The 25,945-nt window shown below is 44.2% G+C and overlaps 1 protein-coding gene across 2 annotated transcripts; it reads left to right on the top strand.

The window, feature by feature from the left end:
- The first annotated feature begins 4,035 nt into the window (after positions 1-4,035).
- Positions 4,036-25,582, top strand: thrap3b (thyroid hormone receptor associated protein 3b). 2 transcript variants are annotated; one of them, XM_042012036.1, is made up of 12 exons: positions 4,036-4,162; positions 4,289-4,416; positions 7,865-8,014; positions 17,107-17,892; positions 18,000-18,608; positions 19,025-19,191; positions 19,299-19,410; positions 19,487-19,562; positions 23,179-23,360; positions 23,898-24,129; positions 24,373-24,519; positions 24,732-25,582. In XM_042012036.1, exons 3-12 carry the CDS (start codon positions 7,893-7,895, stop codon positions 24,951-24,953), a joined length of 2,655 nt encoding a protein of 884 aa, XP_041867970.1. In that variant the 5' UTR covers positions 4,036-4,162; positions 4,289-4,416; positions 7,865-7,892; the 3' UTR covers positions 24,954-25,582. The 2 variants fall into 2 exon arrangements, with proteins under 2 accessions (XP_041867970.1, XP_041867971.1); XM_042012037.1 differs by lacking the exon at positions 4,289-4,416 and having other exon boundaries at positions 4,042-4,162.
- The last annotated feature ends 363 nt before the right edge of the window (positions 25,583-25,945 follow it).

Genomic DNA, 25,945 nt, shown 5'->3' with positions numbered 1-25,945 from the left:
CAAAAAAACAACATCAGGAACTAAAAACGTTTCTGAAGGGGTTTTGCTGGGTCTCAGTGCAGCTAAAGCCCAGTGAGATGCTTCCGTGGTGGAAAGGCTAGATGGTAATTATGCCCTCAGATGTCTACACATTGTTCTTCCTCTGTCTGTCTACATAAGCCTGGTTTTCATTATCCTGAGTAAGAGTGAGACAACTCTGCAGTGACAGCAGTCACATCTAAGTGCATGGAGAGAGTCTATACTGAACTGTGCAGGAGCTTTTTCCTTTGCTTTGACACTAAATAAAAGTTGCCAAAAATCTTGCACTAAAAATGAAATAACAAAAAATCAATTTCTGCTCCCGTATGTACGTAAATAGAAACGCTGTCATACGTTGCCGTCCTCATACGTGTTTAGTCGGTTCCTCCACCAGGGGGCAGTGCTGAGTTCAGAGTTCACTCCTTCGAGCTGACGGCCGTTTCAGACACCGTTTCGCAGTGGGAACGCGTCACTATGAGGTTGTTTCCAACCACCCAACACGCCCTGAACACTCACATAGTCTTTAATCTAAAGCTCACGCAATTTCTACAGTTGTTGTCCTCGTCTTCATTCTTCTGCTTTTTTGTTCCCTTACTGATCCTCTTCTTCTTCTCTGGTTTGTTTCTTTCGCTGGTCACATGTCAGCTATTCTTCTCCCGTGGTTTCTGGTAGTGTTTCTCCATCTTCTGTGTCAAGCAACTGATAGCTAAGCTCCTTGAAAACATACCGAATTACTCGTGTAACCGACGAACCGGCCGTCCGTCTGCGTGTCCGTAACTTATATGGCCTTTAACTCACTAACCACGCAACTCGCATCAACAGCAGCATCAGGTCCTTCTGGGTCTTCTGGAAAAGACTTTGAGAAGTTAATGCTCGGTGTGTCGCTTTCATCCCTCTCATCTCCTGCGTATTTCTGATACTGCTCCTCGTGTTTAGTCGAGGATTGGCATTGAAGATTGTTTATCTTCAAAACCACAACTTTTTTCTTGGATTTCAGGCATGTTGGACTTCCACTGAACTCCATAAAAATACTGGAATATCCATCGTTCCTGAAATAATCTGTGTTCACTTTCTTTCCTGCTTGGGAAGAAACTCTTTGTTTTTTGCTGCAAAACAAACTGCTAAGCAAAGACACCTGCACACCTTTCAGAAAACAAGCGCGGTAGTGCTGGACAGGCTGGATGGAGGGGGAGGGCGGCATGTGGCCCGGGGGCGGGAGTTTGAGACCCCTGCATTAAAAAAAAGAAAAATCTTGTGATTTTACACATTCATTCGTTCGTTCGTTCGTTCGTCTGTTCATTCGTTCATTCATTCGTTCGTCTGTTCATTCGTTCATTCATTCGTTCGTCTGTTCATTCGTTCATTCATTCATTTGTTTGTTTGTTTGTTCGTTCGTTCGTTCATTCGTTCATTCATTCATTCGTTTGTCTGTTCATTCGTTCATTCATCATTTGTTCTTTGAACTGCTTTGTTATGGGTAAGCTGGAGCCTATCCCAGCATTTTATTTTACACATTTAGTGTTGGGAAATTAATTAACGGATGATATTTCTGATAACTGTAAAATGGTAATTATTTCTTTGACAATAATCGTAACAAGAAAATCTGTAAAAATGACATCCTTGTTCTCAAGTAAGTGTGTAAAATGTGCCAAAAATGCTTTACTAGTAAAACTGACTTGTATTTCTGATTTGCAGAATGAACCCGTACTTGTGGGTTTGCTCTGTTTGGCCTACAGATGGACAGGTACAAGTTACACAACTTACGTCACTGTTTTAGCTCCATAGCTTCCGGAAAGAGGTTTCTGTTTACTGGTTGCTATGGTGATGGAGCAGGTCCTAATGAATGTGGGGGAGGGGGGTCTGCACACAAAAGTGCTGAAAGAATTACATTGACTTTAACAGAAGAGGCCCCAGGAAGTCCCCCCTCAACAATCAGTCTTTTGAGTTATTGAGCCGTGAGCGGCGGAGAGGTCTTCTTAAAACAAAGATGTGTTTTTCATGATTATATTGTCTTCAGAGTAGTTTGTATGGCAGTTTAAAGGTGACATATTTACAAGATATTCCTGTTGTATTCTTTAAAAACCTTTTTAAACGTTTTTTTCTAACTGAATACCACAAGGACAACACTCATGGCTGCTGTCTTCTTGCTAAAAGCCTCATAAATAAACCATCTGAAAGGAATCCGGACAGAGACCAGGTCCTGTCTGGGTGTTTGGGTCTGTTTTCCTCATCACCATGTGGGATTATGAGTTCCCCGAGCTCGACAGGTGCTGGATAACCCAGCCATGGGGTCGGTGTGGCTCAGCTGGAACGCTCACCCAGCTCCAACACAGTTTAAATATCTTGGAATATCATGGGATCATTTCAGCATGTCAGGCTCAGCTTCAGCCCTAAAAACTGAATCAAACTGTCTTTTTTTCTTTGAGCTGTACTGAGTTGTTGCATCTTTTTTATTTTAATAATTTACACATTTTTCCCACCTAATTCTTTTCCGTTATAGAAACAGGTAGAAAGGAATTTAACTCACTGACTCAAAGTCTCACTATAAGTAAGAACTGCATGTTTTTCTGCATGTACCTGTTCATGCCTAGAATTTATCTGTAAATATCTGTTCATAACCATAACATTTTGTTGTATTAGTTCCTCAGTTGTTAAATTTTTTCACCAATAAAATATTCGGTATTCGTGTTGTGGTGGGTTTCTGGGACAGTCGGAGGGACTCGGTCTTGCTTTGGGTCTCTGCTTTGACACATTTCAGCTCATCTGAGTTGCTGCTCCTCTTGGTGGTGGGATCTCATGTCTCCCTTGGTTTAATGCAAGTCTTTGTTGCTCTGAAACGTTATGTGATGCGTTTTAGCCATTGTTTTTTACATGATGGGACTCAAACAGCAATCTCTCAGTTGAAGTTTTTAGCTTTGTTCACCTGAAACCCAGAAACCACAAACAGTTTCAGATAAATACATGTTTTTCTTTGTTAAGCCACTTAACTCTGAACTATGAATGATTAAGGCAGAAAAAAAGGCTCCTAACTCAATGAACCAGAGTTAAGGCCACACATAACAGAACCGGTTTAAACTGGATCTTTAGACTCTTTATCCCAAAGATGCATAATTTGTTTCCATTTCTTTAGTTTCATCTGTAAAATCAGCAAAGATCAGAACGAAAACAGGATTTCAGCAGCAACAAGGTAGCTGGTAGCTGGAAACTTGGCTTCTGTTGGCATGGAGGCAGAAACTGGACAGGAAGAGGACAAAAGAGAAAAAGGACAAAAAGCTATCTACAGCAACTGAACCTGAAGCCATGTCCCGAATAAAATGGGAACAAATCCAGCAAAGACCTGAACCAGGACCCAAGAGATGCATTTGGACCTTCAGCTGATCCATCTACTGTTGTTAAAAAGAAAATATGAGATTTCATGTTTTTCTTTGATCAATAAAAGCCTGAATTGCTACTGTACAACACTAAAAATTAGATTTAAATTAAATGAAAGCTAAAAAAAATTCTTGACATACCTTAAATGTGTTAATTTCCAATAGTTATATATTTTATGAAATGGTTGCATCATATACAGCAGTAAAGATATGTGACCCTTCTTTTATTTACTTTTCTATCCTTCTTAAGGAAGACAAAAAAGTACTAACTGAAAAGATAAATACAACTAAAAATGTAATAGCAAATAAAAAAGGCAGTTCAAACAGAGTTCAGTTAAAACGGTTGAGAATCACAGAATCAACAGAAATATCAATTTGTTCACATTTATAAATTTCTTAATGGAAAAAACGATTTTTTTAACAAATATTTTTGTAAAAGAAAATTTGTGAAAAAGTATTTTTGTGCAGTTTTAGTTTTTCATCCCTTTTTATGTAAAAGCTGTGTATTTTATGACTTTATAAATGTGCTAGTTTTGTTTAATCTCATTATTGTTTACTTGCTTATTAACTTCACCTTTTTTGTAATTATAAGGTAAATAAAATAAAATAATCGTGGAGCCTGTTCGCGTCCTCGCTTGGTCACACAAGTCTCGCGTGAGTTGAACGACACGTCCGTGAGCGTTGTTAACAAGACGTCGATCTTAGCAACCGTTTATCGCCGCAGTCTAAAAGAGACATTTTGTTCGGTTAGAGGATTTACTGAGCTTCGCCAGGTACGTGTGTCGTGATTTATGATTTAGAGTGGAATACGCGATCCTGTAAAGGCGCGGTGCGCCTGTTTTGTCCTCCATGTTGTTATCGGTGTAGCTGCTAACAAGCTAGCCTGCTAACATCCGCAGGTTTCGGTGCAGAGGAACCAGGAAGGAGGCGGAAGACCTGCAGGCGGTTCGGCCTCAAGACTCAACTGCTCATCCGAACATTTAATTCCTACAAACCGAGCCCGTTCACCTGTGTGCTAACAGAAGAGGTAACTTGGTTTTATATGCTAGCTACATGTAGTTAAAGTTAGCGTTTGGATGCGGTGGAAATGTGGAGCTTTATCGATGCTTGTGATCGGTTTTACTTGTTCCGAGTTGAGGCTACGATGTGGTGTTGCTCATTCAACAGAACTCTTTATGTACAGATGAGTCTGTGTTTTTATTTTTGTTTTTATTCACGTTGTTTAGCTCGTTGATGTTTGTTTTAACATTTTTCTGCTGAAACGTGGACCTATGTATCAACGACACGTGACAACGTAACTGAGTTTTCTTAGAGAAAAAGAAGAAATCTCAGGAAAAGGAGACACATTTATTATAGTTTTCAGTCTAGACTAAATTGAATGGCAACAGTTGGGTTTACCAGGACAGAGCGCACCAGGTTCAAGCTGCAGGTTAATATTTGTTGTTGTCTGAAGTATAAAAATGTGTTTCAGTATTTAATATTTATATTAACATTAGTATTAGTACAGGCGGCATGAACAGGCTGAGTCTTTCCACGGACAAGTGAGTCTACACGTGCACAGAGATTTTATATGGCCGAGCACACCAGGCTCAGGTGTGATTACAGATTCTGCACCTGTGCGATAAAACCTGCAGAGAAACCAAGAGACGGTAGATCACTCAGATATTTTATGGAGCTATAAAACACTGGGATCAGAGTTGTCCTTTCAGGTGTTGTAGGTGTTTGTCTGGCTTTGACTGCATGCTGCAGCCAAACATTGCAACCAGCTCTGCTACTTGGCCCAGACTACTAGAACCAGTTATGCATTATTTCCTGCACCAGCGCATGCATTGTGTGATATTTGAAACGAGTACAGACCAGACAGCGGTTTCAGTTTGCTCGGGCTGTTGAAGCTCCGTACTGCCAGACAGAACAAGATGACCCAGATGAAGGCTGCAGACTTATATTTGTTCTCCTGGCACTGAAGGTCTTTTTGACCTGCAGATTTCAGAGTTCAGTGGGGAGTTGGTGAAGCTTTCAGACACTGAGCGGCAAGAAAATAGATAAATAAATATATATATATATATGTACATTTTCACTTCCTTTTTGGTTGTTGGGGCATTGAGCAAGGTGTTTATGGCTCACAGTAGATAACGTGATTATTATTCAGAGGATAGGAACGCCTTACAGAACCTGGGTCTAACGTTTGGCTGTATTTTTGCTGTTTGCAAAAATACACTCCATTTATTTTTTCAGTTTGTTTTAAATTAAATACAGCACAGATTAATAAACTTAATTTTTTTTTGGACTGCTGCTGTCTTGGCCAGGGCTCCCTTGAAAAAGAGATTTTGTAATCTTAACAGGACTTCCCTGGTTAAATAAAGATTAAATAAAAAATTAAAGTTAATATGCAACATTATAGTAAAGCTACTTTCTATCGTTAGTTCACTGGATTCCTGCAGAATTTAACCAACATCCTTACCTCCACTTGCTTTGATTGAACCACTAATGTTTGATGAGGTTTATCTGCCCAGCTGGTGGATCTGAGTTTTAAATAAGCAGGTTTTTCTTCCTGTTGTTGCATCATTTTTGCTGTGTTTGCTGTTCTTAAACCGTGATTTAATTTTGGAATCAGAGGACCTACTTACTGACTGTGAAGCATTTCCTTTGTGGATGTTGATGTTCAAACCTCCAACTCGCCTCCACAGCGGCCCCAATATTAAATGATCCCGAGAGATGGCTGCTGATGAAGCATCATGAGAGGAACAGAAGTTCAGGTACCTGAGAAACAGATGCGAGGTTTGGTGGATAAATTGGGACTTTTTTTTTTTTTTTTTTTTTTTTTTACTTTGAACGTTTAAATTACCCTGAGTGGCCTCTGTGTTTGAACAAGCAGAGGGGATTCTGGGTAAATAACATTTGTTTGGCACACAGCAACTGTTGTCATTCAGACCTGAAAGAAAACCAGCCACAGCTTCCAGTGAAAAGACCATCCTTTATTGGTGCCCATAAAAAGTCTTGAGTTGATGCAGGGAAGCAGCAGTTAAATGTCATTATCAGCAGGAAGTCGGCCTCTTCAACATCCTGCTTGGTTCCTGCTGTAGGGAAGGAAAACGCACAGCAGCAAACCTGCTGAAGAAGTTATAAACGTAAAGGCTGTTACAGACGAGCTACAGACGAGCTGCAGACAACGGAGGAGATGGAGGTCGGAGTTCAGGATGAAACCGTGCTCAGGGCGGAGGAGACGGAGGCCGGAGTTCAGGATGAAACCGTGCTCAGGGCGGAGGAGACGGAGGCCGGAGTTCAGGATGAAACCGTGCTCAGGGCGGAGGAGACGGAGGCCGGAGTTCAGGATGAAACCGTGCTCAGGGCGGAGGAGACGGAGGCCGGAGTTCAGGATGAAACCGTGCTCAGGGCGGAGGAGACGGAGGCCGGAGTTCAGGATGAAACCGTGCTCAGGGCGGAGGAGACGGAGGCCGGAGTTCAGGATGAAACCGTGCTCAGGGCGGAGGAGACGGAGGCCGGAGTTCAGGGTGAAACCGTGCTCAGGGCGAAGGTGACGGAGGCCGGAGTTCAGGGTGAAACCGTGCTCAGGTTGGAGGAGACGGAGGCCGGAGTTCAGGATGAAACCGTGCTCAGGGCGGAGGAGACGGAGGCCGGAGTTCAGGGTGAAACCGCGCTCAGGGCGGAGGAGACGGAGGCCGGAGTTCAGGGTGAAACTGCGCTCAGGGCGGAGGAGACGGAGGCCGGAGTTCAGGATGAAACTGCGCTCAGGGTGGAGGAAACGGAGGCCGGAGTTCAGGATGAAACTGCGCTCAGGGCGGAGGAGACGGAGGCCGGAGTTCAGGATGAAACCGTGCTCAGGGCGGAGGAGACGGAGGCCGGAGTTCAGGGTGAAACTGCGCTCAGGGCGGAGGAGACGGAGGCCGGAGTTCAGGGTGAAACTGCGCTCAGGGCGGAGGAGACGGAGGCCGGAGTTCAGGATGAAACTGCGCTCAGGGTGGAGGAAACGGAGGCCGGAGTTCAGGATGAAACCGTGCTCAGGGTGGAGGAAACGGAGGCCGGAGTTCAGGATGAAACTGCGCTCAGGGCGGAGGAAACGGAGGCCGGAGTTCAGGATGAAATCGTGCTCAGGGACTTCATGTCAACTCTTCTGAAGAAACTTTAGTTTAATGACCTGGAAACACCTGGTTGATGTTTCATAAAGCTTCCTTTAATACTCCTGACAGTTCAGGGTGGTTTGGACCTGCAGGTCCTGGTTCATGGTTGTTGGTTGTTCTGATTCGTGGTCGGGTCCTGATTTGTGGTCGGTTCCTGGTTTGTGTTCGGGTCCTGGTTTGTAGTCGAGTCCTGGTTGGTGTTCAGGATGCAGGTCATAGTTAGGTTCTGGTTCAGGGTTCTGTTGGACCTGTCAAAACTTGCGGTTTCTGCTTAACTGAAGGTCTCTGTGTACAGTGGATGTTTACAGAACTTTTTTTTTTTTTTTGGTCTTTAAGGAAAATCTGCGCCAGTCGTTGTGCAAATATGTCAAAGGCTCCAGAATCTCCATCACGACCCAGGTCCAGGTCCAGATCCAGATCTAGATCCTACTCCAGATCACGATCTAGGAGCCACTCTCGCTCAAGATCCCGGAAACGTCGCTACAGGTGAGTCCAGCCCAGTGCAGCTGTGCAATGATTAGGACCTGATTCATGTAAAACATTAAACGGTCAGATGTTTCTGATGTTTACTATATATAGTTTGGTATAGTACTGTATATTTCTATTTATCAGTCCCCTCGCTCTGTATATAGAAGTGCGAGCCTGGGAATGTTTATGTCTCCAAAGGGGGGCACAGTAGAAACAGTTTGAGAACCACTGGCCTACAGAGAGGAAGTGCAAAGCCTGATTGTGCAAAGACAATAACCTCACACTGAACATAATAAAAACCAAAGAACTGATAATTGACTTCGGAAAAAGAAAGGTGCACATGCGCCACTGTTTATCAATGGGGAGGAAGTGGAGAGGGTGACAAGTTTCAAATTCTTGGGCACCCACATCACAGAGGATCTGAAGTGGACTGTCAACACCAACATGCTGGTAAAGAAGGCACAGCAACGGTTGTACTTCCTGAGAACTCAGGAAGATCATCCTGTCCCAACACCTGCTTGTGGCCTATTACCACTGAACCATCAAGAGTGTTGTGACTCATGGCATCCTGACATGGTACAGGAGTCGCTCAGCAGCAGACAAAAAAATCAAATCAAATTAATTTTATTCATAAGGCACTTTTCCTGCCAAAGACAACACAAAGCACTTTACATGGTAAAAATAATTAATGCATATTAAAGTAAAAACAAGCCTTCATACACCTAGGTAACAGTAATTTAAAAAACAAAAGAAAGCAAACAAAAAAACCACCACATTCATTATTGTCTTTCTCACACGCAGACATCCACACACACATGCACAAACAGAGCAATTTTGGTAAAATTTGGATCTCTCACTTGTCTTCAGGACCAATAATTAAAACTTCAGTTTTGTCCTGGTTGAGCTGTACAGTTCTCTGCCATCCATGGCTTTATATCTAAAATCCAGTTTAAAAGGACGTTAACTGGCTCCAGGTCATTAGTAGACACAGCGATGTAAAGCTGTGTGTCATCAGCATAGCTGTGAATGTCAATGACATCCCCAAGAGGCAACATGGACAGAATAAAAAGTATTGGGGCCTAAAATTGATCCTTGTGGAACCCCATACTTCATAGATTCTTCAGGCGCATGTATCCCTACTTAAAAAAAATCGTCGATCTGTGAGATGAGTGGCCCACCAGACTTCTGAGTCTGAGAACAGAAAGTTTCTGTGAGTCTAAGTTGTCTAAGATCATTAATAATCTTTAAAAGGGCATCTTGATACTGTGGTTTGTCCTAAAACCAGACTGATATTTTTCTAAAATACTGTTTATTCAAAATCTCATGTAATTGCATAAAGATGAGTTTTTCAGTAATTTTACTTAAAAACAGAAAGTTGGCTGCAGGTCGGTAGTTATCAAGACCGCCGTTCTACAGGCAGATGGGAAGACGCCTGTCTGAAGGGAGTTTACCATGTCTAAAAGCTCAGGCTCAAAGAAACCATAAAATGTTTTAAAGTGATGTGGGAATGGGGTTTAAGAGGCAGGTTGTTGGGAGAAAACTCGACCAGGACAAACCCTCCAGTGTTCCCTCGGGTCAAAACAAAACTTCATGTATGTTAAAATCAACATGTGGTTGAGATAAAAGACTGGATTTAATAGCGTTGATTTTACTTCTGAAGTGGTCTGCAAAGTCCTCGTATGCAGCGTCTGATGCAGGCATGGAGGACGTGTTAAAACCCCATGTTTATTAAAAGATATATTGTCTTAAAAAGGAATTTGGGTTTATTCTTGTTTTCTGTAATATGATAGGAAAAATGAAGTGTTTTGGCCTGTCTGACTGTTTTATTGTAGGTTTTGAGTTCTTTAAATTTTCCTAAATGAATAATGAATTTAGTTTTCCTCCATTTACTCTCTGCACTCCTGGAATTTCTTTTGAGGTTCCTGATTTCTTCGTTTCTCCATGGTGGTGTAAGTTTGGATCGTATAGTTTTGGTTTTAAGTGGAGCTGCAGCATCAGTGGCTGACTTCAGTTTCCTGTTAAAATTTTCTACAAAAAAATCACACAAAGCAGGTAAAATGTGAGCAGGAGTTTGGTTTAAAATATCAATAAAATTTGCAGCCACTTCAGGAGTAATATAATATTTCCTCACAGTTGTCACCGGGGCCCCCTGGTGATGTTAAAAAATACACAGTAGTGGTCTGACACAGCCAGGTCGTCAACAGTGGACACACCAGAGGACCGAACATAGGTTAGGACCAGGTCCAGAGTGTGTCCTGTGTTGTGAGGACACAAACGCTCTGCAGAGGATTATAAAATCTGCACAAAATGTCACCCACTCCCAAGTACCAGCTCTGAACAACATCCTCACCTCTCGCTGCCTGCAGAAGTCACATGACATCATTAAAGACACCTCCCAACCTGCTCAACACCTCTATAACTAGAGAATAAGCTCCATCCAAACATGCACCACTAGACTCCAGAACAGCTTTTACCCCACAACCACACTGAGCAATGAATCACACAGAACTCTGGACTGGCGGTCCTATTGAACTTGTCTGGGTACGTTTGGTACTGATATGAGCGTGTGATGCTTTAGAATGTTGTCTCTGATCTACTTGGTTTAGTTAGGCCCGAGCACCGAAGGCGGTGCGAAGGCCTATTGTAATGCAAGCGTTTTTTCTTCTTATTCTTATTCTTCTCCGAACTCAAACGCATTTTTGGGGTACTGCCCATGCTCGAAAACTCACCAAATTTTGCCTACCCCCCCAAAGGAATGTGTAAATTTACATATGGTAAGGTGCTCGGGACTGTTCGGGCAGAATTGAACGAGAACGCCACCTATTTATGGTGCCCCGCCACTGCATGTCGTCAATCTTCATGAAAATCAGGACACTTGTTCCAAGTGCTCGGGCAAACAAAAAACCCTCTTGGAGTAGTGCTCTAAAAAAAACAGGAAGTCGGCCATTTTGGGTCAAAGTCGCCATTTTGGCGTTTTACTGACCTCGCATTTGAACGAACTGCTCCTAGAGATATTATCGTAGTGACACCAAAATGGCTCAGGATGTTCAGAAGGCATGTGTGATCAAAAGTTATCGAAAACTTTCTCAAAGGAGTAAGGGCGTAGAGGGGGCGTGGCCTCAAAGTTTGATGTCTCGCCATGAAAGACAAAATTGATATAACTCCCACATAAAACAACATTTCTAAACCAAAACTGTCACGTATGATACTAGTCCCATCCCCAAGACATATACGTGGTCATTATTGGATTATGAATAGGCCACGCCCCCTGGCGACAGGAAGTCATGTTTTTTACTGAAAGACCCACTTCTCTGACAATTTGAAGACAACCAGGGTCAAACTGGGTCAGACACCTGAAAACAAGTTGGTGATGATATTCGGTGAAAACTGTTGCTCTACGCTGCAAGGCAAGACCGTGGCGCCATGGCGAATTTCGATAAGACGCCATGACATCATAAATAAGTATAACTTCCTCATTTTTCACCCAATCACCATCAAACTCACAGGGAATGCTCATGGTCCGGTCCCGAACACACCCATATGACCACTTCCGGTCTAGCCTTAAGCCCCGCCCACTTTCAACAGGAAGTGCTTTTTTGCAGTTGCCAGGGTCCTTTTCCCCAGGCATGAACTCCAGACACTTGAAAGTGCTTCACAACAGGTCAAACCCTTTCATGATACCACAATAAAAATCTCAACTGCCTTCGCCATACGTAAACATGGCGAATATTGGTCTGACGCCACCAAACAGGAAGTACTTGTAACTCACCCATTGCACCATCGATCTCCACCAAACTTGGCAGGATGGATCGTAGTCAGACGTGGAACTGAGCCAAATTCACATATGCTGGAATACTTGCAATAGGGCTCTATAGCGCCCCCTACAATATTTCAATCAACCAGCCCTGCCCACTACGTGGACTGGCAGGCATGAAATTCACCACATTGATTTACCATGCCAGGATGTACAAAACTGTCCATTACAGCTATAGGCTAATTTCAACAAGAAGTCGGCCATTTTGAAAAAAGTGTCATTTTTAGTGGCATTTCTGCCTATTTCTTGGTATTGCATTTGAACCAACTCCTCCTACAGATTTTGTCGTATTTACCTCAAAATCACTCTGAAGCTTCCAGAGGAATGTGTGATCAAAAGTTATCAAAAACTTTCTCAAAGGAGAAAGGGCATGGCGGGGGCGTGGCCTCAAACTTTCATATCTCGCCATGAGAGACGAAACTGATATAACTTACATATAAAACAACTTATCTTGACCAAAATGGCCACGTATGATGTCATTTCCATGCTGACCACATCTACATATTCAGATGTCTTCAACGCCATAGCCCCGCCCCCTGGAAACAGGAAGTACCACATTTTTTACCATTGAAAACCTTACAAACATCATCAAACTCATCAATATCATTCTTGCAGACCTCATCATTAAAAATATCACAATCTACTTACACCATCATGATTAAAATGGCTGTCAGGGAGGATTCTGTCCCTCACCATCAAAGAGGAAGTGGCTCTAACTCTGGACTCGGTTGACCAAAGGATGTGATATTTTTCAGTTGTCATTAAAGTCCCGACATCAATATGTTAGTACATGATCAAACACTATAGCGCCACCTACTGGCCATGTTGATATCTGCGGATATTAAAACCATGCTGTTGTTTGTATTTATTTCACACAATTGGTCAGAACATGGTCAAGAACACTTCTGATGCATTTTTGGGCCCAGTGATGTACCAGTTGATCCTCAGAGGGTGACAGTGTCCACTCAAGGCTGAAAACATGGGGACGAGTGAGCATACGGCTGCAAGCAAGAGTGAGCATGTTGGGGCAGGGACGTTGCGGGCTAATGCGGCGGTGCAATAGGCCGGAGCAGCGCCAGAGGTGCGAGGGCCTTCATCGCTGCTTGCAGCTTTAATTATTTATTGTCTTTATTCTGTTTATTACATTTTTTTAAGACTCCATATCCTGACTGTGCACCTCAGTTTCGTTGTGCACGTGTGTATAATGACAAAGTGTCTTGAATGTTGAAATGTTCATCTAACCACGCTACTTTGACCTAGTTTGTGGATAAAGTAAACAAAACAACATGGCAGAGTAAACTGATAAAGAAAATTCCTTCAGGCTTTTTCAGGACAGTCAAAGTCGCTGATCAATAATTCCAACAGGAAGTGAAATTTGAAGCAGTTCGCAGCTTAATTTGTTTTTATCAGATAAACATGAATCGTTGACGTTAACATGATAATAAAAGCTGTGCCTCTGGCACTTACAATATAAATCTTGTTAAAACTTATTGATCTGTTATTAGTTATTCTGTGTATACGAACGGCCCATCTTTAACAAGCAGAGGAGACGTTATTTACACAGATTTATCATGTTTACTGCTCATATTGAAGGTTTTAACTACAGCACATAGTCATTTAGTAAATAAATCTGTAGACTTTTTCTTCTTAACAAGCTCCAGGACGTGGCAGAAAAAGCTCAGTAATATTTACTGTTAACCTAACGCTGAGTCAGAATTACAGGTAATAAATAACTTTACCTGCAGTCTGTGTAATTAGGCCCGAGCACCGAAGGCGGTGCGAAGGCCTATTGTAATGCATTTCATTTCTCCTGCACAAGAGCGCCACCTATTTATGGTGCCCCGCCACTGCATGTCATCAATCTTTATGAAATTTGCTACACTTGTTCAAAATGCTCGGGCGAACAAAAAATCCTCTTGGAGCACTGCCCTAAAAAAAAACCAGGAAGTCGGCCATTTTGGCGTTTTACTGACCTCGCATTTGAACGAACTGCTCCTAGAGATATTATCGTAGTGACACCAAAATGGCTCAGGATGTTCAGAAGGCATGTGTGATCAAAAGTTATCAAAAACTTTCTCAAAGGAGTAACGGCGTAGAGAAGGGCGTGGTCTTAAACTTTGATGTCTCGCCATGAAAGATGAAATTGATATAACTCCCACATAAAACAACATATCTGAACCAAAATGGCCACGTATGATACTAGTCCCATCCTCAACACATCTACATGTTAATTATTGGATTATGAATAGGCCACGCCTCCTGGCGACAGGAAGTCATGTTTTTTACTCGAAGACCCAATTCTCTGACGTTTTGAACACAACCGAGGTCAAACTGAGTCAAACACCTGAAAACAAGTTGGTGATGATATCCGGTGAAAACTGTTGCTCTATGCTGCAAGGCAAGACTGTGTCACCATGACGAACTTCGATAAGACTCCATGACATCATAAATCAATACAACTCCCTCAATTTTCACCCAATCACCGTCAAACTCACAGGGATTAGTCATGGTCCGGTCACGAACAGACCCACATGACCACTTCTGGTCTAGCCCTAAGCCCCGCCCACTTTCAACAGGAAGTGCTTTTTTTCAGATGCCGGGGTCCTTCTCCTCAGGCATGAACCCCAGACACTTGAAAGTGGTTCACAACAGGTCAAACCCTTTCATGATACCACAATAAATATCTCAAGTTTCTTCGCAAAACGTAACCATGGCGAATATTGGTCCGACCCCATCAAACAGGAAGTACTTGTCACTCACCTGTTGTACCATTGATCTTCACCAATCTCAGCAGGAAGGATCGTAGTCAGACGTGGACCTGAGTGAAATTGACATATGCTCAAATAGTTTAATAATGGCTCTATAGCGCCCCCTACAATAATTTAATCGACCAGCCCCGCCCACTACGTTGACCGACATGCATGAAATTCGCCACATTGATTTACCATGCCAGGATGTACAAAATTGCCCATTGGACCTATAGGCTAATTTCAACAGGAAGTCAGCCATTTTGAAAAAAGTGTCATTTTTATAGTCATTTTTGCAAATTTCTTTGCCTTGCATTTGAACGAGCTCCTCCTACAGATTTTATCATATTTACCTCAAAATCACTCTGAAGCTTCCAGACGCATGTGTGATCAAAAGTTATCAAAAACTTACTCAAAGGAGAAAGGGCATGGTGGGGGCGTGGCCTCAACGTTTGATATCTTGCCATGACAGACGAAATTGATATAACTCACATATAAAACCACATATCTCAACCAAAATGGCCATGTATGATGTCATTTTCATGCTGAGCTCATCTACATGTCCAGATGTTGTCAACGCCATAGCCCCGCCCCCTGGAAACAGGAAGTACCACATTTTTTACCATTCATAACCATAAAAATCTACTCAAACTCATCAATATCATCCTTGATGAACTCATGATTGAATGTAAATGGTAATGGTAAATGTACTTGTACTTATGTAGCGCTTTTCCAGTCAGTTTGACCACTCAAAGCGCTTTACGCTACTTATCACATTCACCCATTCACACACACATTCAGTCCCCGATAGGCACATCGGGAGGCAACGTGGGGTTAAATGTCTTGCCCAAGGACACTTTGGCATATAGTCAGTGGAAGGCTGGAATCGATCCGCCTACCTTCCGGTCGAAAGACTCTTCTTCCTGAGCTACAGCCGCCACCTATAACAATCTTCTTACACCATCATGATTCAAATGGCTGCCTGGGAGGTTTCAGTTCCTCGCCATCAAACAGGAAGTGGCTATAACTCTGGACTTGCTTGACCAAAGCATCTGATATTTGGCAGTTGTTATTAAAGTCCCAACCTAAACATGTTAGTACATGGAAAAACACTATAGCACTGCCTACTGGCCATGTTGATATCTGCGGATATTAAAACCATGCTTTTGTTTGTATTTCTTTCACACGATTGGTCAGAACATGGTCATGAACACTACTGATACATCGTTGGGCCCATTGATGTACCAGGGGATCCTCAGAGGGAGACGATTACCACCCAAGGCAGAAAACCTGGGGACGAGTGGGCATACGGCTGTGAGCGAGAACAAGCATGCTGGGGGAGGGAGGTTGCCGGCTGATGGGGTGGTGCAATAGGCCGGAGCGGCGCCAGAGGTGCGAGGGCCTTCATCGCTGCTTGCAGATTTAATTGTCTTTGTTTTGTTTGCAAATCAAATAATCGTGACCAAAAAATGGACTTTTCAGTCTCTGGTGCACCAAACCTTTTCCTCCCTGAACGTCTGTCTGGGTACTCTGGTTCAGAGTTCAGGGAATGACGCTGTGATAAAAAGCCAATCAAAGTCAAAGAAGAGGTGGGTCTTCTCCTCTGATTGGCTCTGATCCACAGCTGGACACCATGCTCGTCTGAGGACATACAAGATAGTGGAAACCAGCCTCCATCAGACTCAGCCCAAGTGTTTGAGCTGCAGCTGGAGGCTGTCCTGGAAATCTGAGGAACAACATCAGTCATTAGACGACCCAGTGCAACCAGTGCAGGAAGCCAGTCTGGAGCCTGCAGGATGGATGTTTTAGTCTCTTTTAAAGTCCGTGTGGTCAGAAATCATTTCTCTGTGCAGAAACATTGACATGTTTCTGGCGTTTCTTTGCTCTGCAGAGCAATAAGTCGTTGGTTAGAATCCCTGCAGTCGAGTTTACTGCATGAATGAACTTCCAGTACGTCTGAACCTCAGATGTGTGTGTAGATGAAGGCTTAAACGTGTGGTCAATGATCAGTGAAGTCAGGAAATTAAGGTGGAGGTTGCTCCTGGTTGCCTCCTCCTGCCTCCCGTCCGTGGAGCTGCGCTGATTCACCGCATGCTCGAAGGCATCCAGCCGGCTGGAAAACAAATATTCTCTGTAGGTTTTAACAGCGTCAACACGTTATCTGAGAAGTGGACTTTAAGAAGATTTAGAGCGACTCCGCTCAGTAAAATGTCTTTATTCAGTTCTTCAGGACATTTTTATCAGTTGGACAGTTTCCTGTCCTCCATGGTTTTCTGGGCATTTATTGAAACTCAGTCCGTGATGAGGTGTAAGACGTGACTTCACAGCCGAGTGTCATATGATGTTTACATGACTGGAGGAGAAGATGCTGCTGGTTGAAACCTGGATCAGGTGTAATGTGAAGATTAATTGATTGGTTTCAAGCCTCATCTCTGGTGATCATGTAGCATCTGTAACTGTTACCGTGTCTGAGACGGTTTGATTCCCATCAGTCCCTCCACATTCCCATCACACCCTTTTCTCTCTGTCTCCTCTCTCCCTTTATCCAGCTCCAGGTCCCGGTCCCGTTCCCACTCTCCGTCCTACAGAAACTATCCATCCCGGGACTATCAGAGCAACCGAGGTGGCTTCAGAGGCTACAACCGAGGCTACCGCCGGCCGTACCACTACCGAGGCCGGGGTCGGGGGTATCATCCCCGCGGCCATTACCAGAACAGAGGAGGAGGAGGGGGGGGCTACGGCTATAAGTCTAACTGGCAGGGTGGTGGAGGGGGTTGGCACGATCGCCACCATGACCAGGACCACCACAGTCCTAGGAGGGGGCGCTCCCGCTCCCGAACCCCCAAGAAGCGCTCAGGTAGCCGGAGCCGCTCCCACTACTCTGATCGTTCATCTTCGGGCCGATCCCGGCGCTCCAGGCGTTCCAGCTACTCATCCCGGTCTCGTTCCCGGTCCTCATCACGACGTCGTAGCAGCAAAGGTCGGCCCCCCTCCAAGGATGCTAAAGACAAGACATCAGAGAGTCAGGCGGAGAAGTCGGGACCGGCTGCAGACGGTGGCGTCATCGAGAAAACTTCTGGAGGTAAATGGATTGACTATGAGGCCAGTCCCAAACGAAGCACGCCCGATATCAAGAAGGAGGACCCGCCCTCTGCCGCCGAGAGCAAAGGGCCCGGCAGCGGAGGCCCTATGTGGAAAACCATCGGCTCGACGACCCCGCCACCGAAGAGTCCCACCAAGTCTGGTCAAACGGCCTCGTTCAGCGGCTTCGGCTTCTTCTCAAAGGAAGATGTTAAAGATGAAGATAAGACGGGGATCTCTGCCGCCTTCAGAAAGTACGTCCACCTCTTTTTCCTCAACCTTGTCCCTGATTCTGGTTCAAACATGTCTGCAGGTACACCTGGAAATGTGCTGCGATGGTCACCTCCGTTCTCTGTTTCAGGTTCCTGGCCGAAAATAAAAACAAAAAGCAGACAGCTGAGAAGGAGACCAGCCGTGAGAAGGAGCAGGTCTCCACAGACCGGGACGTGGAGAAAACCTCCAAGTCTGCAGACCTCTTCAGCATCTCCTCCCCTTCGTACGAGCCCAAGGAAGACAAGGTCCTGCCCTTCTTCGATGATGCCGAAGAGGAGTTCCTCAAGTCGCAAGGGCTGAAGGAGCGGGACATGGAGGACACCGCCGATGGCAAACACAACCTCACAGCGCGAGACATGTTCGGGAAGTGGGGTGACGAGCCGAGCTACTCCACGGTTTACCCGCCCGTCAAGGAGAAGAGCCGCAGAGATGCCGAGGAGGAGGAGCCTGAAGATCACATGCCGGAGGAGCTGTACCGAGGCCGCAAACACTCAAAGAAAGAGGAGAAGTCCAAGAAGAAGGAGAAGAAAGAGCGGGAGAAGGCCAGGAGGAGCCTGTCTCCCCCCTCCATGTCCAAAGAGAAGGATCGGCCGCTGTTCCCGGGAGCTTACCCCCCCCGAGAACCATCGCCTGCCCGTCTGTCTGCCTCCAGAGAAGACTTCGAGCTCAAAATCGGTTCTTTAGATGACCTGCCTGGGTATGTGGACGCACACCTGGTCACAGGTGATGCTTTCCTGTTTCAAATCTTGTTCCTCCAGAATCAGATGGGAGGAGTTTGTTTTCTCTGCATTATTTTGATGTTTCGATCTGATATTGGTTACTTGATCAGATTCACTGATGACCTGACAAACAGAAAATGCCTCTTTCCCTTTTTTCTCCTAATTGTGAGACTTTACAGTGAATCTGTGCAGGTGAAAAAAAAAAACAGGACAAAAGAGGATAGAAAGGAAAAAAGATAAAAAATTCACAAGAAACACAGTGTGTGGGATGTGGTTGTCGTCCGAGACGCCGTCCAGGAAGGATCCCAGCACTGATGCTCATCTCTGATGTTAGGTTGTCTCTGTGAGGTTGCCATGCTCGCTTTCATCACTGCTCTTCGCTCTGCTCTCTCAGTTCCTCTCTGTCCAAAGATCACCTCACGCATCGCGACCTGCTGAACTCCTCCAAGAAAGATCCGGAGTTTCGCTCCATTTTCCAGCACATTCAGTCGGCGCAGCTTCGCCGCAGCCCGTCCGAGCTGTTCGCCCAGCACATCGTCTCCATCGTTCATTACATCAAAGGTAGAGTTTGAGCCGAGCCGCCGACCGTGGAGGACGACCGGACGACGCTGTGATTCTGTACATCAGCAGCTGGTGTGTGTGCGATAACTCCTGTTGTGTGTTTGCAGCTCATCACTTCCACTCCTCAGACATGACTCTAAGTGAGCGGTTTGCCATGTACCAAAGAAAAGCTGCAGAGGCAGAAATGATGAAGCCAAGGAAGAGCCCAGAAATCCACAGGTAAGCTCATCACGCCAACACATCCCGCCCCACGCTGCTCTTCTCCTCGACACTCACACTTTCTCCTCCTCTGCAGGAGAATCGACGTTTCCCCCAGTGCCTTTAAGAGGCACTCTCACCTGTTTGAGGATTTGGAGGAGACGAGCTACAAGGTGACGAGCAGTTTTGAAATTTGACGTATTTGGAGTCTGAGACAATCCCGAGCAGCAGTGTTCAGCTTTGTGCTTTTCTTTCAAAGGATGCATATTTCTAAATCAAAAGAGCCCAATTGTGTTTTGTAAGTGCCAAGCAAGCCCCAGCCTATGAGATATGGTTATTGATTGGGTATGTACGAACCCATGCAAAGGCTTAAAGGAAGTGAATTAAGATCCAGAGTCCAAGCCTCTCAAGGGACGCTTATCAGTGACTTTACCTTGTAAGTATTTTTCCTGACCAGAAAACCATCAAGCCACAAAACTGTGAACGTCAGTTTATGTTGATGAGCTACATGCATGTTTCCACGAACACTTGACACTGATGTTCTGTAGTTTATCTGTCATATGTCGTCATTTAACCCTTAAACCTCCAGCAGATCTCCCAGAGGTCCACCTCCTCCACCAGGAGCGGTGGTGTGTATCTCTGTGGGGTAAATGTGATGGATATTTAACCCTTTAGCTGATCTACGGAAGTTTTCCAGCATTTCTATCCCGTCCAGGAGGTTTACAATCCAGCCACTAAATGTAGTTTTATTCAGAGACTCTATCTGGTAAATCCACAATGATCCATGATAACAGCATTATTTATCACATTTCACCATAAAAACATCACCATCACTACTATGTTGCTAAGAGACCTCTATTTAGACCTGGACATGATGATGAAGCCACTTCCTGTCAGACTTTCCACCAATCAGAGAGCTTAGATTGACGGTAACGTCCAATCAGGAGCAGCCAAAGATCAACCAGTGAGCAGAAAGTTCTATGTGTGTGTGAAAAGAAGAAAAATAATGCTCCTCTATGGCTGGAATAAAGCCAAGAAGACGTTTCTGATGCACGGTGGCGCCACAAAGCAGCTGAGCTGGAGTTGGTTTAGTGAGGATAGCAGGTAAATAGTAGCAGGAATAACTGGAAATGAGGAAAAAGTGGAAACATGGAAATAGTTTCTGTTGTGTGTTTGTTTCAATAACAATATTTTTTCTCCTGAAAGACTTGAGAGAACGATGAGATGAGAAAAGGTTTGGTCACTGTTGGTCTGTGTGTTATTTCTACAAAGTTCTGTTAGTAATAAATTCTGTTTTCTTCTTCTGGTCGACCTTTATGCTGCTACATCTATTCATACATTCATTTTACATCATTTTACCTCCCAGTCTGACAGCTACTACACACTGGTTTATACTGGGATTAAAAGCTGTTACAGACTGGTTTATACTGGGATTAAAAGCTGCTACACACTGGTTTATACTGGGATTAAAAGCTGTTACAGACTGGTTTATCCTGGGATTAAAAGCTGTTACAGACTGGTTTATACTGGGATTAAAAGCTGCTACAGACTGGTTTATACTGGGATTAAAAGCTGCTACACACTGGTTTATACTGGGATTAAAAGCTGTTACAGACTGGTTTATCCTGGGATTAAAAGCTGTTACAGACTGGTTTATACTGGGATTAAAAGCTGTTACAGACTGGTTTATACTGGGATTAAAAGCTGCTACACACTGGTTTATACTGGGATTAAAAACAGCTGCAGACTGGTTTATACTGGGATTAAAAGCTGTTACAGACTGGTTTATACTGGGATTAAAAGCTGCTACAGACTGGTTTATACTGGGATTAAAAGCTGTTACAGACTGGTTTATACTGGGATTAAAAGCTGTTACAGACTGGTTTATACTGGGATTAAAAGCTGTTACAGACTGGTTTATCCTGGGATTAAAAGCTGTTACAGACTGGTTTATACTGGGATTAAAAGCTGTTACAGACTGGTTTATACTGGGATTAAAAGCTGTTACAGACTGGTTTATACTGGGATTAAAAGCTGCTACACACTGGTTTATACTGGGATTAAAAGCTGTTACAGACTGGTTTATCCTGGGATTAAAAGCTGTTACAGACTGGTTTATACTGGGATTAAAAGCTGTTACAGACTGGTTTATACTGGGATTAAAAGCTGTTACAGACTGGTTTATACTGGGATTAAAAGCTGTTACAGACTGGTTTATACTGGGATTAAAAGCTGCTACAGACTGGTTTATACTGGGATTAAAAGCTGCTACAGACTGGTTTATACTGGGATTAAAAGCTGCTACAGACTGGTTTATACTGGGATTAAAAGCTGTTACAGACTGGTTTATACTGGGATTAAAAGCTGCTACAGACTGGTTTATACTGGGATTAAAAGCTGCTACAGACTGGTTTATACTGGGATTAAAAGCTGTTACAGACTGGTTTATACTGGGATTAAAAGCTGTTACAGACTGGTTTATACTGGGATTAAAAACAGCTACAGACTGGTTTATCCTGGGATTAAAAGCTGTTACAGACTGGTTTATCCTGGGATTAAAAGCTGTTACAGACTGGTTTATACTGGGATTAAAAGCTGTTACAGACTGGTTTATCCTGGGATTAAAAGCTGTTACAGACTGGTTTATCCTGGGATTAAAAGCTGTTACAGACTGGTTTATACTGGGATTAAAAGCTGTTACACACTGGTTTATACTGGGATTAAAAGCTGTTACAGACTGGTTTATACTGGGATTAAAAACTGTTACAGACTGGTTTATACTGGGATTAGAAACTGTTACACACTGGTTTATACTGGGATTAAAAACTGTTAGACTGGTTTATACTGGGATTAAAAACTGTTACAGACTGGTTTATACTGGGATTAGAAACTGTTACACACTGGTTTATACTGGGATTAAAAACTGTTACAGACTGGTTTATACTGGGATTAAAAACTGTTACAGACTGGTTTATACTGGGATTAAAAACTGTTACAGACTGGTTTATACTGGGATTAGAAACTGTTACACACTGGTTTATACTGGGATTAAAAACTGTTACAGACTGGTTTATACTGGGATTAGAAACTGTTACACACTGGTTTATACTGGGATTAAAAACTGTTACAGACTGGTTTATACTGGGATTAAAAGCTGCTACAGACTGGTTTATACTGGGATTAAAAGCTGCTACACACTGGTTTATACTGGGATTAAAAACTGTTACAGACTGGTTTATACTGGGATTAAAAGCTGCTACACACTGGTTTATACTGGGATTAAAAACTGTTACACACTGGTTTATACTGGGATTAAAAGCTGTTACAGACTGGTTTATACTGGGATTAGAAACTGTTACACACTGGTTTATACTGGGATTAAAAACTGTTACAGACTGGTTTATACTGGGATTAAAAGCTGCTACACACTGGTTTATACTGGGATTAAAAACTGTTACAGACTGGTTTATACTGGGATTAAAAACTGTTACAGACTGGTTTATACTGGGATTAGAAACTGTTACACACTGGTTTATACTGGGATTAAAAACTGTTACAGACTGGTTTATACTGGGATTAAAAACTGTTACAGACTGGTTTATACTGGGATTAAAAGCTGCTACACACTGGTTTAGATTAGGAAATAAACAGGCGGAGTTTTAAGGGTTAAATGGCGGCTGCTGATTTTCCTGTAATTGCTGGCAGCAGAAATTTCAGGTTATTGATCTGCTTATTGATCATTTGTTCTCTGCTTGTGTTTCAAGTCCTAACTAAAACACGTCTCTGCAGGATCCCAGTAAAAAGTTCAAAGGTGACGTGATGGACCTCCGCCTGGATATTGAAAGGCGTAAGAGATTTGCTGGGAGGGAGCGAGACTACAAGCGAGACGGGGGCAGGAGCCCCGGAGGCTCCCGAGGACCCAGCAGGGAGAGGTCCTCAGAGAAACCTGGAAAGCACCACAAGAAGTCAAAGTAGGTCAACCTCCCCGTTCACAGAATGCTGCTCTCCTCCAGGTGTTTCTGACTGAGGACGACTTGATGCTCATCAGCAGGAAGCACATCCGTGACCCATCAGCTGTTTCCATCCGAGTCCTGTGACCCAGGTTTAATATCCCTGAGTTCGTTTCTTCCTGTGGACATAAGACCACATATCTGGACTTAAATTCGTTCTGACCTCCTCACATGATTCACACGTGATCAATATGGAGAGTCAGGATCTTCAGGATCATGACGTTTAATTCTTTTTACTGTGAAACAAGCAATGGTGACGTTCCTAACCAGCGAGTATCGATAACCGTTTATCTCGCAACAGAAACAGCTGATTGGTCATGTGATCAGTCTGTTTTGCTGCATTAGCGTCAACAGAAACCTGAAGATCAACCTCAGCTTGACGTGTTGTCTCATCTTTAAGGAGTTTGTGGTGACAGCGTCTTTCCTGTAACCATGACAACAGCTTTCATACACCTGAAGTTCTCCTCCATTTTGATGATGCTTCCTTTTTGCTCGCAGGAAAGGGAAGAAGAAGAGGGATCGCTCTCCATCCTCCTCTTCCTCCTCCTCCTCTCCATCCCCATATCCTCCGTCTTTCAGGGGGAAGGAGTACATGGGGGAGGGGATGGAGCACTCAGAGGAGGGCTACAGTCAGTCACGTTATCCACCACGGGAGTATGGCGGCCCCGGGGACAGGGGTCCTCGAGATTATGAGGGCCACGCCGCAGAGAGAGGAAGAGGCCGGGGGTTTGTAAGTTCCTGTTCTGCTGCTTGTTTTCCCTCATGTTCTGTTCTCTGTAGACTTCTCTGCTCTGTTCTTCCTCCATATGAGAAAGGACAAAATGTCAACGATGATGATGATGTCTGGTTTTATGAAGGTAACGTAGCTCCAGTCAGTGGTAACTGGTTCCCCTCAGTGTTTTTGTTTACGTTGAGCTGAATTGATGAAGATGATGTCCTTCGACTGAACATCTGAGTCCGGTTTCTGTTTCAGTTCCCCAGAGTCAGAGGACGAGGCTGGAACAGAGGAAATTACCCCGGCAACAGTAACGGGAACCCTGCCAACATGAACCCTGCAGCACGCCCCCCCGACGAGGAGTGGGACCCCGAATACACCCCCAAGAGCAGGAAGTACTACCTGGTGAGTCCAGACTGAGTCCTGTAGAGAGCGGCTGCCACCAGCAGGGGGCGGCAGAGACACAACAATCGTCCCACCTGAGCTGGATCTTCCTCTCCTTCCTCATCTTCATTCTGCTCTTCATACTTCCTCCACCTTCTCATCTTCATACTCCTCTTCTTCTGCCTCCTTCCTCCTCTTCATCCCCCTCCTCCTCATTCTGAATTTCCTTTTAGCACGACGATCGTGACGGGGAGAAAACCTGGATCGACAACCGAGGTCGGGGGCGGGGCTCGTTCCCGACTCGCCGTGGGCGCTTCCTGTACCGGAGGGGGGGCAGCAGCCCGAAGTGGACCCACGACATGTTCCAGGGAGGGGAGGAGGGCGAGCTGGGTGACGACGGCATGGAGGTGGAGCACAAAGACGGCAAGAATGCCGGAGACGCCTCCAAGCAGTGAGCTTCGTCACGGAGGCGTACGGTCACCATGGCGATGAAGGGTTACGTGTGTCTGCATCATTTAATGGTTCAACGTGCTGCGATCGGATGAGCAGCTGTTCCTGCGTTTTTATGTTTTATGTCTTTTTAAGGAGAAACGGTTCAAAGGTTCAACTTGTGCAAAATCTAAAATAAAAAGCATCTGTGCCTTAGAAACGCTGAAACAGTCACGTGGAAGCATGTCTTCCTGGTTTTCCTTCATCTCATTCACACACACCTCGCTCCATGGGACCAATCAGCAGCCACGACCCGACCTGTACGCCGTTCACGTAACGCCACCTCACCTGTGTGCGTCAGTGTGTCTTTGTGTGTGTGTGTTCTTTTTAATCCAGTTTAAAATCTTCAACAGCAGATTTCTGGCTCAGAATTCCACAATAAAAAAAATAAACTGTAGAAGAAGAAAAAAAAAGCTCCTTGTGTTGACTTAGAGTTCAAATCGGGTCAGAGCTGGAATGAGTCGGTACGAGGAGTTGACGGTTTGAATCCGTGCTGCTTCGTCACTGCATGTCAGAAGTTTTTCTGTTTGAAGCTGAAAATTTTTTACTGTTTTCAACTTCCTGTCTTCATTTTCAATAAATTTTCTTTGATTCAGGAATTTTCTCTAAGTTCATTAGTTCATAACTTGTTTTATTTTCACGTGGCTTTGTTCAAACTGCTGGTTGGAACTAAAACTCCTGTTTCCAGCAGCTACAGCAGGAATTTCTCCTCGGCTGCACATCAGAAGGAGACCAGGAAGCTGTGGTACTGGAATGCCTGATTCAGCTGGTAAAGCTGCTAAAAGTTTTTAAAGACCATGTAATTGGGGAAAACCTAGACCAGAACTAAACCTGGCACATGTTCCACTCTGAAAACATGCTGTCAAAAATCATTTAAACTGGTCTGAATGACTGTACAGTGGAGTATCCCACAATGCACCAGGAAGATCGGTGTCATCACTAACTCAGTCAACTTTCA

This window comes from Melanotaenia boesemani, chromosome 17, assembly GCF_017639745.1.
Source record: "Melanotaenia boesemani isolate fMelBoe1 chromosome 17, fMelBoe1.pri, whole genome shotgun sequence".
Lineage (NCBI taxonomy): Eukaryota > Metazoa > Chordata > Actinopteri > Atheriniformes > Melanotaeniidae > Melanotaenia > Melanotaenia boesemani.
This window is presented reverse-complemented; position numbering and strand designations above follow the sequence as displayed.

What these genes read in the sequence shown, in the direction of transcription:
- thrap3b (XM_042012036.1), top strand. Translation starts at nt 7,893, where the DNA reads ATGTCAAAGGCTCCAGAATCTCCATCACGACCCAGGTCCAGGTCCAGA. An exon ending in CATCGTTCATTACATCAAAG is followed by an intron (nt 19,192 to 19,298) that starts GTAGAGTTTGAG and finishes GTGTGTTTGCAG; the next exon opens with CTCATCACTTCCACTCCTCA. An exon ending in AAGAGCCCAGAAATCCACAG is followed by an intron (nt 19,411 to 19,486) that starts GTAAGCTCATCA and finishes CCTCCTCTGCAG; the next exon opens with GAGAATCGACGTTTCCCCCA.